The sequence below is a fragment of the Xyrauchen texanus genome, chromosome 36, assembly GCF_025860055.1.
Source record: "Xyrauchen texanus isolate HMW12.3.18 chromosome 36, RBS_HiC_50CHRs, whole genome shotgun sequence".
Lineage (NCBI taxonomy): Eukaryota > Metazoa > Chordata > Actinopteri > Cypriniformes > Catostomidae > Xyrauchen > Xyrauchen texanus.
In genome coordinates, this window is record NC_068311.1 from 9,308,761 (window position 1) to 9,325,792 (window position 17,032).

At 35.5% G+C, this 17,032-nt stretch overlaps 2 protein-coding genes across 2 annotated transcripts; both read right to left on the minus strand.

Moving 5' to 3' along the window:
- Nucleotides 1-211: 211 nt before the first annotated feature.
- LOC127629478 (sialic acid-binding Ig-like lectin 7) lies at nucleotides 212-7,247 on the minus strand. The gene is made up of 6 exons (XM_052106575.1): nucleotides 7,236-7,247; nucleotides 3,329-3,677; nucleotides 2,842-3,135; nucleotides 935-1,216; nucleotides 407-503; nucleotides 212-320 (listed from the first exon to the last, which is right to left on the minus strand). Exons 1-6 carry the CDS (start codon nucleotides 7,245-7,247, stop codon nucleotides 212-214), a joined length of 1,143 nt encoding a protein of 380 aa, XP_051962535.1.
- A 1,373-nt stretch (nucleotides 7,248-8,620) lies between these two features.
- Nucleotides 8,621-16,860, minus strand: tekt1 (tektin 1). Its single transcript, XM_052107748.1, has 8 exons — nucleotides 16,815-16,860; nucleotides 14,868-15,063; nucleotides 12,644-12,809; nucleotides 12,366-12,494; nucleotides 11,717-11,857; nucleotides 10,585-10,810; nucleotides 9,189-9,385; nucleotides 8,621-8,871 (listed from the first exon to the last, which is right to left on the minus strand). The coding sequence occupies exons 2-8, from the start codon at nucleotides 15,055-15,057 to the stop codon at nucleotides 8,712-8,714; spliced, it is 1,209 nt and encodes a 402-aa protein (XP_051963708.1). The 5' UTR covers nucleotides 15,058-15,063; nucleotides 16,815-16,860; the 3' UTR covers nucleotides 8,621-8,711.
- Nucleotides 16,861-17,032: the final 172 nt, after the last annotated feature.

The window sequence follows — 17,032 nt, forward strand, 5'->3', positions numbered from 1 at the left end:
TTCAATGAGAAACTCCTTTTCCAAAGCATTTTGCTGGTATTGCTAACACTAGCATGTCTTTACATACATGCTAATTGTTCCAAAATATGCTACCATGCGAGAGAGAGAGAGAAAAAAAGCCATTCGCCTCTGACTACATATAGCTGAGAATAAACTTAATAAACAGCTGTGATATTTTTGGTATTTTAATAGTAATGTGTTGATCAGACCATTAAGAACGCTCTGCAGACAAGTTAATAGACTCATACAGAGATTCTTCTGTCTTCAATGTAGTCATGTAGATATGGTTGTCATCCTTTGGTTTCTTACATTTTTCTCTTCTTCTGTCAAAAGAAGGAACACATTGTATTATATTGAGTCAATATTAATAGTGAGGCTTACCTTTCGAATCTTCTGAAGCTCTTACCTCCGGTCAATAACAAATGTCATACAGACAGCGATGATGACATGTAGAACAATGGAAAGAGTAAAGAACATCCAAAGGGTAGACAAACTCCCACTTACTAAAAGATGAAAGAAATAGGATTAAAGTTATAGTTCGCCCCAAAAATTAAAATTCTGTCATCATTTATTACCTTTGTATGACTTTCTTTCTTCCGTGGAACTCAAAAAGAGTCCCTCTGCCAAACATCTCCTTTTGTGTTCACAGAAGACACAAAGTCTTTTTGAGTTTGGAACAGCATGAGGGTGAGTAAATGATGACAGAGTTTTCAATTTGGATTGAACTATCCTTTTAAGTGAATGAAATTAAATTTCTACCCTACTTACTAATTGGTCTTGCAAATATATCAATCTTAGCTTCACTGCAAAATGTTACAAATCTAAATACATTTCCATCTTAGAACATTTTAAATTGGTCCATTTTGTGTGATGCATTTCTACACTTCACATATGAAATATTTGCATCAACACAAGATGATTGCATTCTACTCACCTTTTACAGCCTGACTTTGCACTTGGATTTCCATTTGTGTCTCACCAATAGCATTGCTACTGACACATCCAATAGTTGAGGTGTTGGTGGGTCTGAATCCAGAAATGGAGATGGTGCTGACGCTATAGTTCTCCTCTGATGTAACAATGCTATAATATTTAGGTGCAATACTCAACAGTGGCCAGTGTATCTGGGGTAATGGCACACCATCACTGACACAAACGCAGGTTAATTCATCACCCCACAGGGTACAACAGGAGCTATTCAGGATTATAGGGGCATCTGAAGAGAAATTTGTGAGAAATCATTAAATGCGATGCATTTAACTCCTTACCTCAAATTGGACATGTAAACACATCAACTCATTATTGATGCTAGAGACATGCTAACCAGTATCTAGTGTACAGTAATTCTGGTGAATCTTCCTTGTCAACAGGTTGGTTCATTTAAATGAATCTACAACCTTGAAAGGAATCATTGCCTATTGGGTCAAATTAGATTGAGAGAATATGAGTATTTGGACACTTAAGTAAACTTAGAAAGTTTGCAGATGCTACTTAGTCTTCAATTTTGTAACCAAAGCAATGAAATTCACACATTTTAAAGTGTGACTTAGGTATTTAAATGTGTCCAAATACTTTACTGGTTGAATGTACACTCACCTAAAGGATTATTAGGAACACCATACTAATACTGTGTTTGACCCCCTTTCGCCTTCAGAACTGCCTTAATTCTACGTGGCATTGATTCAACAAGGTGCTGAAAGCATTCTTTAGAAATGTTGGCACATATTGATAGGATAGCATCTTGCAGTTGATGGAGATTTGTGGGATGCACATCCAGGGCACGAAGCTCCCATTCCACCACATCCCAAAGATGCTCTATTGGGTTGAGATCTGGTGACTGTGGGGGCCATTTTAGTACAGTGAACTCATTGTCATGTTCAAGAAACCAATTTGAAATGATTCGAGCTTTGTGACATGGTGCATTATCCTGCTGGAAGTAGCCATCAAAGGATGGGTACATGGTGGCCATAAAGGGATGGACATGGTCAGAAACAATGCTCAGGTAGGCCATGGCATTTAAACGATGCCCAATTGGCACTAAGGGGCCTAAAGTGTGCCAAGAAAACATCCCCCACACCATTACACCACCACCACCAGCCTGCACAGTGGTAACAAGGCATGATGGATCCATGTTCTCATTCTGTTTATGCCAAATTCTGACTGTACCATCTGAATGTCTCAACAGAAATCGAGACTCGTCAGACCAGGCAACATTTTTCCAGTCTTCAACTGTCCAATTTTGTTGAGCTCTTGCAAATTGTAGCCTCTTTTTCCTATTTGTAGTGGAGATGAGTGGTACCCGGTGGGGTCTTCTGCTGTTGTAGCCCATCCGCCTCAAGGTTGTGCGTGTTGTGGCTTCACAAATGCTTTGCTGCATACCTCGGTTGTAACGAGTGGTTATTTCAGGCAAAGTTGCTCTTCTATCAGATTGAATCAGTCGGCCCATTCTCCTCTGACCTCGAGCATCAACAAGGCATTTTTGCCCACAGGACTGCTGCATACTGGATGTTTTTCACTTTTCACATCATTCTTTGTAAACCCTAGAAATGGTTGTGCGTGAAAATCCCAGTAACCGAGCAGATTGTGAAATACTCAGACCGGCCCGTCTGGCACCAACAACCATGCCAAGCTCAAAATTGCTTAAATCACCTTTCTTTCCCATTCTGACATTCAGTTTGGAGTTCAGGAGATTGTCTTGACCAGGACCACACCCCTAAATGCATTGAAGCAACTGCCATGTGATTGGTTGATTAGATAATTGCATTAATGAGAAATTGAACAGGTGTTCCTAATAATCCTTTAGGTGAGTGTATATGTTATAAGTAAAATAATACAACATACAACTTAATTCCAGGGTCACGCTCCTTTCAGCCTGGATGTTTCCTTCAAATATTACTGTGCAGGTGAGATTAGTATTGTGATGCTCCTGCTTAGTATTGAAAGTTATCACTGAAAATTTGTTTTCCTTCCCAGGTACCCCATAACTGTATAACTTGACTTCAAATTCATCATCAATCCCTTTCCATACAATTTCTGTTTTGGTCAATGGACAATTCCCACTAATTTGACAGGATATCTCTGCCATCTCTCCTGCTGTAAGTACTGGAACGTTTATTGCTGGTTTCTGGGTGAGCTCTACAAAAGAAATGATTTATTTAAATGTATTTATTAATATACTTCATTTTTAATTTGTTTAAAAAAAATGTGTATGGTGAAGTAAATATAGGCTACAACAGAAAACATGAATTTCTACATTTAATAAGTCAGTTCAAGCGCAAACTCGATTATGCTCAAATTAAATCTTATTTGTCTTTTTTTCACAACCCACCTTTCACAGTAACTGTTACTGTCTGAGGAAAAATATATATCTTCCCTTGTCCATACTCCACTTTGAATCTGTATTCACCATCTGATTTCCCCGGAATCAAGTCGCCTAGCAGAAAGCTGCAATCTTCTTCATCGGAATAACTGCCAAAGTTAAAACAAGGAAATTCGATAGTTGGGTTTTGTGGATCTCCTTTGAACCACATACCTTTGAGGGGTTCTGAAAGGTTTTGAGGAACAGTGAAAGAGCAGAATACTCTGATGCACAAGCCAGCCTCTCCAGTGAAATTGTTGTCTACGCTGATTGAGAAGCCAGTCGATCCATCAAGATCTGAAACGGCAAAATAAAAGGACTGAAATCAAACCAATCAATCACAATCCATGGAAAATAAAAAAAAATTAAGGTTTTAAGAGAATTCAATTTACTGGGAGAGTTTAGAAATGTAAACTGAGACACCTTTTTTTGAACATGGACTGTAAGGTTTAAAACAGGTTTTAAATATTTGATCTGTAATATTTGTGAACAAATGTATTTGTATTGTTCTCTTTAAAATGGTGTATTCAGATTTATGATATTTTAGTAATTGCACTGTATTTTAATTTCACAAAGCCTCAGTATGTACAAAACAATTGTTACTCACCTAAAATCTCACAGTGTCCCATTTTAACCATAGTTAAAATGATGAGTAGCGTTTGCAGCGACAGAAATACAGTTATTTGAAACAAACTGATTGTTTTTGTAAGCATTACTGTATGAAGATCTCTTAGCAAATATTTGAAGAACACAACTTGTCTAACTTGATCTAACCGATTGTCTCTAGTTTAAGGAATTATTGCTTATTAGGTTATCATGTTGATTTCTGCTGTTGCACAACACTTCCTTTACTCCTCCCATTTACACTAACAAACTACATTAACAAAGAAACCAGCATTAAAAAATGCCTGTTTAAAAATGTATACTATCCTTATACTTAATTGTTTGTGTTCACTTCAGTCAGAGAAATCAGAGAAATTCTTGAATGCATCTCTTCTCTGTTGTAAGGATAATTTGGTAAAAATAAATAAATGTTGAGTGAAAACGTGGCCCATCCATTTTTATTGAGGCCCACCCAAAAGTAATTTCCTGGCTACACCCTTGGTTGTAAAGCTAAAACCAAACTATTTTGGCATTATTGCTCTGACATTGTTTTAAGAGCCTTATTTTTGTCTTTTCTGCACTTTTTGATCAAATACACATAGCTGGAAATTGAGATCTGGACATCATTAGGGTATTATTCATTAGAAAAACTTGCTTTTGTATATTGTGAAAAGTGCTTTGTTAATAAAACTGAATTGAAGTGAATTTAATTTAAATACCATACAGTCCATTTTCCTTTATTTATCAGACGCTTCAATCAAAGGAACTTCTCTCCTATTATTTACAAAGATTTCAAAGCTCCAGAGCTTACTTAATAATAAAGCTTTTACAATAAAAAAGATTGTATGGGATGAAACATGGGTTTTTTCTGAACATTTGCATTGAGCTGACAGATCACATGACATTTTGATTTTCGATTTTAATTTTATTTTATTTTGTGGCTTTAAATGATTGAGCTGTGTGCAACATTGCGCAATGTGATCTGGCTGACAGATTCAAAGAGGAAATGCCCCTGTCGAATGAGAGACAGTATATCTGAGAAAACATTTATTTTATTTTTAGTTTCAACTTTGTTATGACACACTTTCATTTGTAAATGCATTAAATGTTGTTTTTAAAACCAAGAAGTTTGTTAATTGAATTAAATTGAGCACATCTTACGATAATAAAGCATTCAGGTTAGCATTGCATTCCAATGTATAAATACTCTGCATGTTCTTTGTTTGTTTCTTTTTGTTTTAATGTCTCTGGCCTCAAATAAAGACTACTTACCTAATCTGTAGTTGTTTAAAGTTCACAATTGTTCGAATTTATTTTTTTATTTTTTTTTATGACTGGCGACCTGTCCAGGGTGTCCCCCGCCTTTCGCCCAATGTTAGCTGGGATAGGCTCCAGCCCCCCGCGACCCTGTACACAGGATAAGCGGTTGACGATGGATGGATGGATGGATGGATTTTTTTATGAAAATGTGTCTCTCACCCAATATTTAAAGAACTGAGATAAAAGAGAGCAGTTATATTTTCAGATCAGATTGGCACTTTTTTCTTCATCTGACTGATTTCCTCAGTATAATCAGTGGCAAAAAAAACTTTTGTTTATGCATTTCAATTTCATAACAAAATTCCAACAAATTTAATTGTTTAATCTTTAACAACAAAAAAGTTTTATTCATTAAAAAAAAAAAAAAAATGTTTTACACAATTTAATTTGATGGCATTTTGTTGTGAAATTGAAATGCGTTTTAAAAATAGGCTAATGTGCAATTTTTTTTTTCTTCTGTTTGTTAGGTTCTGGGGGGTTTTCAGGGTTTGATTGTTGCACTAATGCTGGAATGTGTCTTTTATCTTATTATTTTTTTACACACAATCTATTTTTTCTAATATGTCAAAATGTCAAATGTTAATATGTGTGTTATTGTCTCTCACCGCGTGGAATGTGAATGGGTTGGGGCACCCCATACAAAGAAGGAAGGTTTTTTATTTTCTTAAACATAAGAAATATGATATGGTGTTTCTTAAAGAACTGCATCTTGTCCAACAGGAAGCTGAAAAATTTGGGGAGATATGGGGAGGACATATTTTCTTTAGTGCTGGCTCAAGTAAGAGCAGGGGAGTCATTACACTGATAAGTATACATATATAATTCAAATGTATCAAACTGATTCAAGATAAATTAGGAAGAGTCATTATTGTTTTTCCCATAATATACGATCTGTCCCTGTTTGCTTATAGGGATATATGTATTTTATTTTGGTTATTTTGGAAACAAACAACCATAATTGCAATTACTTTCTGCCATCGATCGATTTCTTACTTTCACATTTAAAAGATTTCATGAGGATATATGCTACTTGTGATAGGTTGGCAAAAAGATACCGGTCAACATGTCTGAATGTTTTGTGGCCCCTTTGAATATAGTTCACAAAACCAAGCAAATTCTATTTTAACTACATCAGAGCGTCCACAAATCTTCTATCTAATTGTTGGCAGGGCAGCCAGAGCGAAATGTTTACCTCAGCCATTGATATTAATAATGATTTTAAAGAAATATATCTTGATCTTTATAGTTCCACATCTTTGTCTACTGATGAAGATATTAGAAACTTTGTGGAAACATGAGAACTCCCTAATCTGACAACTGAGCAAACAAATTCTCTTGATTCTGAGATAACCTTGGAGGAGCTTGGCAAGTTAATTAAGGCCTTGCCAACTGGCAAGGCTCTGGTGCCATATGGTTTTGCTGCTATTTTTGCTATTATTATTCCACTTTTGTTTGAAGTTTTTACAGAATCATTAAAGAACGGAAAGCTTCCGCCAACCATGACACAATCCCGGATCAGTCTGATTCTTAAAAAGAACAAAGATCCAAGCAAGTGTAAGCATTACCATCCAATTTCCCTGATCCAGCTAGACATAAAAATATTGTCAAAAATTCTGGCTAACCGATTAAGTAAAGTTATGAAATCTCTTATACATATAGATCAGGTGGTGTTTATATGGGGCCGCAGTTCTTCTGATAACATTAGGCGTTTCATCAATATCATGTGGTCAGTGGCAAATGATCAGACTCTGGTCGCTGCCATCACTTGGTGGCGAATAGGCATTTGATATGGTAGAATGGGATTATCTTTTTTAAATTTTGGAAATATATGTGTTCAGGAATACTTTTATTGGATGGATTAAGTTACTTTATAGACACCCGGTAGTGGTGGAACAAACAAATGGATTAATTTCAGATGATTTTACTCTGGATAGGGGCACCTAGCAGGGTTAACCTCTTTCCCCATTGTTGTTCTGGCTTGCCCTGGACCCACTAGCAGCCGCGATAAGAATTTTCAGGGCTGGTGGCAGGAGGTATGGTGCATAAGTTTTGCTTTATGCAGATTAAATTTTATTATTTGTCTCTGACCCTACTAGATCTATGCCCTGCCTCCACAGAATCATTAATTCCTTTTCTAAGTTCTTAGAATACAGAGTCAATTGGTCTAAATCCGATGCCAATTGACAAAGGGGGGCAAGGCCTACCCAAGATTTTGTTTTATTATTATGCATTCGGTCTCAGACATTTGGCTCATTGGCTGCTTCTACCTGAGAGAGCCCCTCCCTGGTTTTGAATTGAACAGGAATTTCTTGCCCCTATTTTTCACCATTGCAAAGCCTTTCTATTAAACTAACCAGAGAAGTCAAGTTAAACTCTGTTATCTAGCATTTGCACTCGGTATGGACAAAAATGTCATTTAAATGTTGCCTCGAGCATATGGGTGAACCCAAAATTATGTATTAATATTTCCCCTTTCTGATGGTCAGGGTGGATTGTGAGGGAGGTTAATACACTCAGTGACCTATATGAGAGTGGAGTTTTGAGAACTTTTGATCCCAGATCTCAGTTTTATATGTATTTACAGCTGTGCCACCTGCTCTGTACTATTTTTAGGAGTAGCATAAACCCCCCCTAAAATGGCAGATACTCTGGGATTGGTGATTACTGCTTTTGGTAAAGGTCATGGGGCATCAGTGTATTACTCCCTGCTAATTCAGTGTCTGGGGGAAGAAGCATTAAGCTCTATCAAGAGCTTTAAAGAAAGTTTTAAACTTGGTGTTGGAGGAGGGAGTGTGGGCTAGGATTCTAAATAACATCAAGTCAGCATCTGGAGATGCAAGGGTGCACCTTATTGAATTGAAGATTTTACATAGATTTTATTGGATCCCCTATGGATTGTATAAGCTTGGTCTTAAAGACATACCCACCTGCTGGAAATGCCAATCGGAGGATGGCAATATGGCCCATGTTTTTTGGTGGTGTGTTTTGATTCAAGAATTTTGGTTGAATGTTCAGAGTTTTGCGCGTGACACTTGAGTTTCATTTTGCCAAAGGGGCGGTCGAAAAATCAAAATTGGTTTGTACATTTACAGTTTCTGACAGCTTGAACAACACCATATGATGAAGATCATGGGAGTGCTTCTAAACGATCTGTCTGATGTGTAACAGTAAGCAATGTGACCTGACAAACAGATTCAAAGAGGAAATGTTTCTGCAGATCTAAGAGTGACAAGAAAGATACCTATTTTTGCTGTTTCAGCTTTGCATGACATTTTAATCTTCAGACCTATTTTAAGGGCACCATCAAAAGAAAACGCAAGACATTTAAAGTCAGTGTGTAATCACATATTTTAATTTAAATGAAAATCTTCACATCTGGATTACAATTCTTTCCCAAAAACAAAGTATTTTCACATTTCATGAGAACTGTTTAGAAGTTGTTTATAATGACAGGCTGACGTAGCTGACGGCAGATCACCTCGTCTATGTAGAGGGTGTTGGTTTTCACCTGGATCTCCTCTTCCAGAGTCAACTGGCTGCTTGCTAGAGCTTTCAGTTCCATCTCTGAGAGTTCAAGAGCCTCAGTCAGTCTAAAAGTGAAAATAGAGTGAGAAAACACTTGCACTGGGTACTTATGATAGCAGGGTAAATTAAATGTCACAAATGAGGTAGAAAAAGATTAGACAAATGTTTCCCAGGGTTTCCATTGTGAAATGTCATTCAAAATCACCATTTATTTTCATACACAGAAAGTAAAAAAAGTACTGAGGCTAACAAAACAAAAGAAAGAATTTGATACAGGTTTGAAGCAACATAAGGGGGATTAAATGATGAAAGAATTTTTATTTTCTGGTAAACTATCCCTTTCAATCCTATTCATCTACAAACATCTGAATCATTCTCCTACCTTTCGATATGGTTAGTGAGCTCCTTCACCTCTTCCATCAGTTGGATTTGAGCAGAGTCATGGCAGAGCTCAATGTTGGGCCTCTGACTGCGGTTGGACAGTCGAGTTTGAGCTACTTTGAATGGAGCTTCTTTCTCAGCGATAGCCACTCGTACAGCTTCCAAATTCCTCTCTTGATTTGCTATCTCCATTAGCAGCTTTGAGATGACAGAGAAAACATTTCTTTGACTTCACTTTTTTACATATAAGTGTTAAACCTTGGTAATAAACATACAAAAATCAAAGGAACAGGTTTTTTCCTCTTTAAAAAATACAGAAGAAATGGCAAACATGCAAATATGATAAACTAGATTGATCATTTATTTCTTGTTACCTATAAAATTCAATCCACACTTACTCATACTTTATACAGTAATATAATTAGGCTTAAACAGAAGAATTCTTTAGAAGGGCATTTTTTTGCCCCTTTATTTAAAAAAAATTTTTTTTAAATCACAAGAAATTTTGTTTTAGCAATGCTTTAATGCTTGCTTTAAGAGACAAATATAAGTGTATTTTGTATATAAGTGTATTTTTTTCACTTTTTATACTTCTGCGAGTGCAGTAAAAACTTATATTCAAGATCTATTCTCTAAAAGCAAGTCTAATCTTATATAATAAAATAATTGTTTTAATTTTAATATTATATTCAACCTTCTCTAATAATTTTTTTTCTTCTGCAATATAGCTGCTAAAGAAAATGTAAGCAGTTTTAACTCACAAAAAACAAACTCTCTCTTGTATTGCCAACTTTCTTCACGATAAGAAATCCACAGTGACACATGCGCTGTATTATGATACAATAAGTCGAGGGACAAGTGTGCCCATGACAGTGTGTGCATCAGCCGGATGCCGTTTCAATCTCTCCCCTTAGATCGAGACACTTTGCTCAACTCACTTCACGCAACTCATAATACAGGTGCTGGCCGCACAGAGAAATGCAAGTTTCGGAGTTTGAAGTTAATTACATGACCTGCTTCCATATTATTTGAACTTTAATAAAGCTATAACGCATTAAATATAACTGCAGTATAACTGTAAGATGTTACACTGGGATGTTTCCTTTAAAGACTCTCAACACGTAAGTTTTTCTTCAGATGAGCGGCTGCTCCAGCTCCACTTATTCCACAACGAGAGTGCTTCTCCATTTACTTATTTGGTATTTTTGTTACTTTGCTACTTTGTTACTTTTCATACTTTGCTATGTATGTCTGCGTAAGTAGGCTTTGCATACACTGTTTAAATCAGTGTGAAAATTGTAAAAAAAACTAAAAAAATCCTTTTGCATACTTAAGAACAAAAAACATTTAAATACTCCATTGTTGAAGATAATTTACCTATCCACATTCCTTCTCACCTCACTTAGCTGATTCTCAAGCTGTGCTTTAGCAGTTTTGGTCTCCTGTATGCGCAGCTCCAACGCTCTGCCTGTGGCCTCATACTGTCTGCGCATGTCTGCAGCTGTCTGCGTAAGTAGGCTTTCCACCAAAGCTCGCAGAGCAAGAGAGTTGTTTTTCTCTTTGTCAGCTTTGCTAATGTTAATGTTGCACAGGCTCTCCCACTCCTCTGGAGTCACTGTGGTTCTGCAGCATAGACAATACATTCTTTAATGTCTTTACTGTACTAATAGACTGAAATAAACATGTCTATCTTTAGTAGGTTTCAAGTGCTGAAGTGTTGAATGTAACAAGTGAGGAAAAGTTAGAGACAATTCAATAATCAATTTAATAATCTGACAGCCATTGAATAAAGTTAACAGACACCAAATAGGTTATCAATTCAGATCAATACTCAATTTAAAATGATAGTTCACCCAAAAATAATTATTCTTCCATCATTACTCCTTCATGCCATCCCAGATGTGTATGACTTTCTTTCTTCTGCAGAACACAAAACAAGATTTGAAGAAGAATATCTCAGCTATGTAGGTCCACACAATAAAAGTGAATGGTGACCAGACCTTTAAAGCTTCAAAAATCACATAAAGGCAGCATAAAAGTAATCCATACAACTACAGTTGTTAAATCCATGTCTTCAGAAGCTACATAATAGGTGTTGGGGAGGAATAGATCAATATTTAAATAATCTTTCATTATAAATCTCCACTTTCAAAATGTAAATATATAATTGACATTCAATTTCAGAATGTATATATATCATTTAATTAATGATCTGTTCCTCATCAACACCAATTATATCACTTCTGAAGATATAGATTTAACAACTGGAGTCGTATGAGTTACTTTTATGCTGCCTTTGTGTGATTTTTGGAGCTTCAAATTTCTGGTCACAATTTACTTGCATTGTATGGCTTACATAGTTGATATATTCTTTTACAAATCTTGTTTTGTGCTCTGCAGAAGAAAGAAAGTCATACACATCTGGGATGGCATGATGGAATAAATGATGGAAGAATAGTCATTTTTGGTTGAACTATCCCTTTAACTTCTACTGTCATTTGTTCCACTGGTGAATGTTCCTTATCTTACCCTACACTTGTAAAGTTTGAATTCTCTCCATTTGTATTGGGCGATGTATTAGTAAGAAGAAAGCAGAAATCATCAATACGCTCTGCCTGAAACTTGTCTTTCAGGTCTTTCTCCAGATAGTATTTCACTGAACGAATGAGCCTGAAAGAACACACGCACACACATGCGCACACGCACACGCACACACACACACACACACACACACACACACACACAGAGAGAGAGAGAGAGAGATAAAATGACATAGAGACTAACAATAATGTGGAACAAAGTAATGTTTGTATACACAACCAGTAAGAAGTTTGGACACACTTCACTGAAACTACATTTCTTGTGATCTTAAAAAACTTTAAATCTATAGGCTTATGTTTAAATGCTTTTTTAGACAGATATAAATTGAGCTTGTGAATTTCTGTTTAAAGAATGACTTGTTGTGTAACTAGACATGTTACTGAAAAGTTATACTGAATAACAACAAACAGTAAGTCATGTAGGAATTTATTGTCAGAGTTTAATCATTTTTATAAAAAATAAATAAATAATCAGTTTCTTCTTAATTCCTTCATAGAATTTCCTTGCAAGTAAATGCAATTTGCAATAAAATTTCAATATAGTGAATTAAAATCTCAGAGATTGTAGTTCCACCAACCTGATCTGCTCAATGATTTGCTCTAGGGTGCGCTGAAGCAGGACCTTCACACCTTCGATCACCTCTCTCTCCTTCAACAACTTCTCTTCTACCTCATCATAAACTAGGTCAATCGCCACCCGCTTCTGTCTGAGCATATCCCACAAACATCACATGATCAATGGGAAAAGAAGGTAGAATGGAGGTGATTCAAGAATTGGGTTGGTTGATTTTCCCTCTAACTTAGTACAAGGAAAACACTTCTATGAGTACTTTCAGAAATATACAAACAGAAGTACCTCTCAGCCAGACACTGTAGATTAACTCTGAGAGGCTCAGAGCAGTTCTCCAAGGCTCTCTCCACACGGCTCTTAAAGATGATGAGGCTTTCAATCTCTTTCACTATCTCCTCAAACTTCTGCTCAAGTTCCTGCTTCCAGAATTTGATATCCTTGATTCTTTGCTCTGAGAAAGATGTGCAAGGTCTCAATGGAAAATATGAAGGGGATTTATGCTAGTGATTGACTGATATATCGGCCAGGCCCATTTATTGGCAGATATTTTGAGAGTATCAGCTCGGCATTGGGTGATAACTGTTTCAGAATGGCCAAATAACAGGACACAAAACATGTGTGATCTAAAAGAGGACAGTTTACACAGCAAAATTAGTTTTAATCAGTATTTTGTCTTTTCCAGTAAAAATATCTAAAAATGCTTAAAAAAAAAAAGAAAAGAAACGAAAAGATCCTTAAAACTGTGCCTGAGAAGCAAAGTTATGCAAGAAAATGAGCCAAATTGTTTTTCTTCTTATTTTAAGCATAAATGTTAAAGGTTTTAGATTTATTCTCAACCCTTAAACGCATAACTCAGGTCTTTATAGACCCGGGACATCATTTCATCCCCTGTACCTCATCCATTTTTTGTAGTTATGCCCACTCTTCTTTAGGATTACTCAATCTATCTCTAATAAATATTGTAACACACACACACACACACACACACACAAAGGCAAAAAAAAATATATATATTTTTTACGTTTAAGTACCAAAAGTGTTAGGGTCAACTCATTAGAGACCCTATGTGTTTAGAAGTGTTGTTGTTGTTTTCTACTTCCAGAAATTATATTTTTATGTTAATTTCATATCTATTTAAGTTTCCTATCACAGGATATCTGTTTCTTTATTATAAGGAAATTAGTACTATATTCATACAAATAAATACTACATCACATTGATTTTCTGCGCAACAATGGTGAATTTTCTGTATCCTTAATGTGTGTACACATACATAATAAATAATCTAGGGCTGTTGATTTAACGCATTAATTAAGTGCGCTAAATTTTATTAAAAATAACGCATTAAAAAAATGTACGCAAATAATCGCAATGCCTCCGGACCGTAATAAGGAAGATTCCTGAGAAATGCAAGCTTGTAGTACCACCTGTTTACCCTAGAGGGCAGAAAGTGAAACTTCAGCTGTATGAGCAACGTGCAGTGAAGAAAACAACCATCCAGCAGCAGCGCAACACAAACATGTTACATTCTTGCGTTCAAAACACTTGGAGCGCAAATTAGAACTAAGAGATCTCAAGATGTCTTCTAAAACTTGACACAGAGACCTAAAACATTTATGTTTATGATGCAACGCACCCAAGACGCTACACAAGCATGTCTGACGTAGGTGTAAATTGACGGGTCCTTAAACAAGGCCTCATAATAAATCTCAAACTGATTGACAAATTCACTTGTGAAATGGATTGCTGTGAACTGTATGCCAATGATTGACTTATGATCAATAATATGGTAGTAAACAATACATTGTATTCTAAAGCCGCTTTTTGTATTGTCTTATCAATGATTAACTCTTCTGCTACAGGAATGTAAAGCATCTTAATTATCTGAATATTTTTTATTTTATTTATCTATATATATCATTTAAAAATATTTAAAGATAACCATGTATAATTATTTCATCATTATACATTTAATTATTGTTATATGAGGGGCTTTCTCAGCAAATATTTATATATATGCGATTAATCCGGACACCTTGTAATTAATTTGATTACAAATTTTAATCGATTGACAGATTTGTCCTTATTTGTTGCATTATCTCTTTTATATATGAAAAATAAAACACCTAAATATATTTTATTGTATTAATTTCTAATTGTCTTAAAAATGTTACACTATCTGGGCATTTTTTTAGATCCATTAAAGAAATTGGAGGAATGAGGTAAGAATTTAAAAATAAAAAGGATTTTATGTATTTTTTACTGGAAAATGAGACAAAAACACTGCCTAAAATAGTATTTTCAACTGCATGCTGTTATCAAGGAATCAATAACCCTGTAAGTGTAAGACTGATATATCTGAAGTTACTTCCTCTGTTCATTGCATGTGCTGAAGAGGACCCTGATTCACATTATGACATTTCCTGGCTTACTGCAGCACCAAACTCCTTTAATACAAGAGTATGAACCTCTTCTGAATCTTGTCACATGCATTTGATGTGTTGCATACCCAGCCTGTTTTGTGCATCCTGTTGCATGAGATTGGTAGATTTGTTGCTCTCCTCTATCAGTCTCTTGCACTCTGCCGTCCATCTTTCTGAGCGAGCCCGCTCTGCCTCTGAGTTCCTGAAATGCAACTGGTTTGCATGCTTCCACTCAGGTGGCAGAAATGTATTAGGGGGTCCCATCAGACGAGACATTCTTGCCTTATAATAAAAAGTAAAAAAATTAAAAATGTCTAAGATTCTAGTCTTTCAACATAATTTGAAATTCAGTCATTATTTTGTTTAATGGTTAAAGGATTAGTTCACACAAGAATGAAAATTAAATCATTGTTTACTCACCCATGTGTTGTTATAACCCTATATGACTTTTAATTTTCTTAACACAAAGGGAGAAATTGTGAAAACATTTTGTGCTCAGTGATTTCATACAATGGCAGTTTATGGTGACCACCTCTTCAAGCTTCTAAAAAATGCAAAAGTATAATTAAGAAGTCTAATAAATTATTCCTTGAGACTCATTATTGTTATGAAAGCATGTGATAAGGTTTGGTGAGAAACAAACCAAACTCCAGTGTATTATTTTGTGAAAATATTCACGCACCGTTGATATCCTGTGCGTGTTCATGATAAGGTACGAGAGCAACAGTACACACAGCCCACACTCGCAACATTGGGCCGTTCAAGCGAAAACGTTTTTGTTTATCTAAAAACAGGTCCACCACAGCGATATCAACAACAGAACACAACACAGATGCATCCAAAACAGAGAACAGAACTTACTAAACACGTCTAAAGAGTTTGTAGTCAAAGAATTGATGCGTTTCTATGCCCGGCCTTATTACTTAGTAATAAATAGTACTCGGAAATCAAGCAGAAAAATAGAAGAGGCTACAGGCAGCCACAGTCGCACAATGTCGTAATCTGACGGCAAATGACATGCGATAAGAGGTATATTTCTATGGTAATCTGAGATTTTATCCTAATAAGCAGTGACAAGCGATGGTACATTCTTTCGATCGCTTATTTTCTCATTACTGGTACAGGAGGTCAACGGTCAGTAAAAATATAAGTCAAATACATTATATTTTGGTTTATTTCTCACCAAACCTTATCATATGCTTTCATAACAATCATGAGTCTCATGGAATATTTTATTAGACTTCTGAATTATACTTTAGAAGCTTGAAGAGGTGGTCGCCATAAACTGCCATTGTATGACATCACTGAGCACACTTCTTTTTTTTTTCTCCACAATTTCTCCCTTTGTGTTAAGAAAAAGAAAGAAAGTAATATAGAGTTATAACAACAAATGGGTGAATTAACAATGACTGAATTTTCCTTTTTGAGTAAACTACCCCTTTATCTTATGATAACCCATATCAAGCATATGGTGGTTACAACTTAGTAGTTACATTGAAGTTAACACTTTTATTAAAACCTTACAGTTTATTTCAAAATGTAACATGAAAGCATAATAGAAAATACAAAATACTGGCAATTCAGATTTGAAATATTAAAGACAATTATTAAGGGGCCCATCGGCCAAAACATTATTCAGATAAGAAGTCTTTTGACTTTCGAAATAATTTAGGTAATTATTTGTTGTTTTATTATTAATATTAAACAACTAATATCTAACATATGGTTATTATTTTTGTTGGTACATTATCACTTTAAAGCCTCACTGTTACCTAAAAACAATTGACATGAAAGTATAAGAGAAAAGGCAAAACACTGACTACTCAACTTACATTGTTAAAACTTAAAATAAAAGTCTTACTGTTGCCTAAACCGAAACATAAAAAATAAGTATACCAAAAAACATTTCTTAACAGAAAGGCAAATGATTAACTGTTGCAAAACAATATTTTTATCCAACCATCTCTTTTGTTTTCCACATGGTGGAACAAAGACCAGCATTAAAAACTAGAACTTAAAACAAACCGTCTTACCTCTTTAATCGACCGCTGCAACTGAACCCGGTGGGTAAACACACGGTTACTACGGCAACCTCACTGTTTCACCGCTAGGAGGCAGCGTTGCCCTCGATCTTAAATACATTTAAATGTAAAAATGTATTAACAGCAACAGTTGACTGACTGCTATGAGGACGATTACTAACAGCCACTTTCATGTCCTTACGGCAATGTACCATGTAACAGGTTTAAAA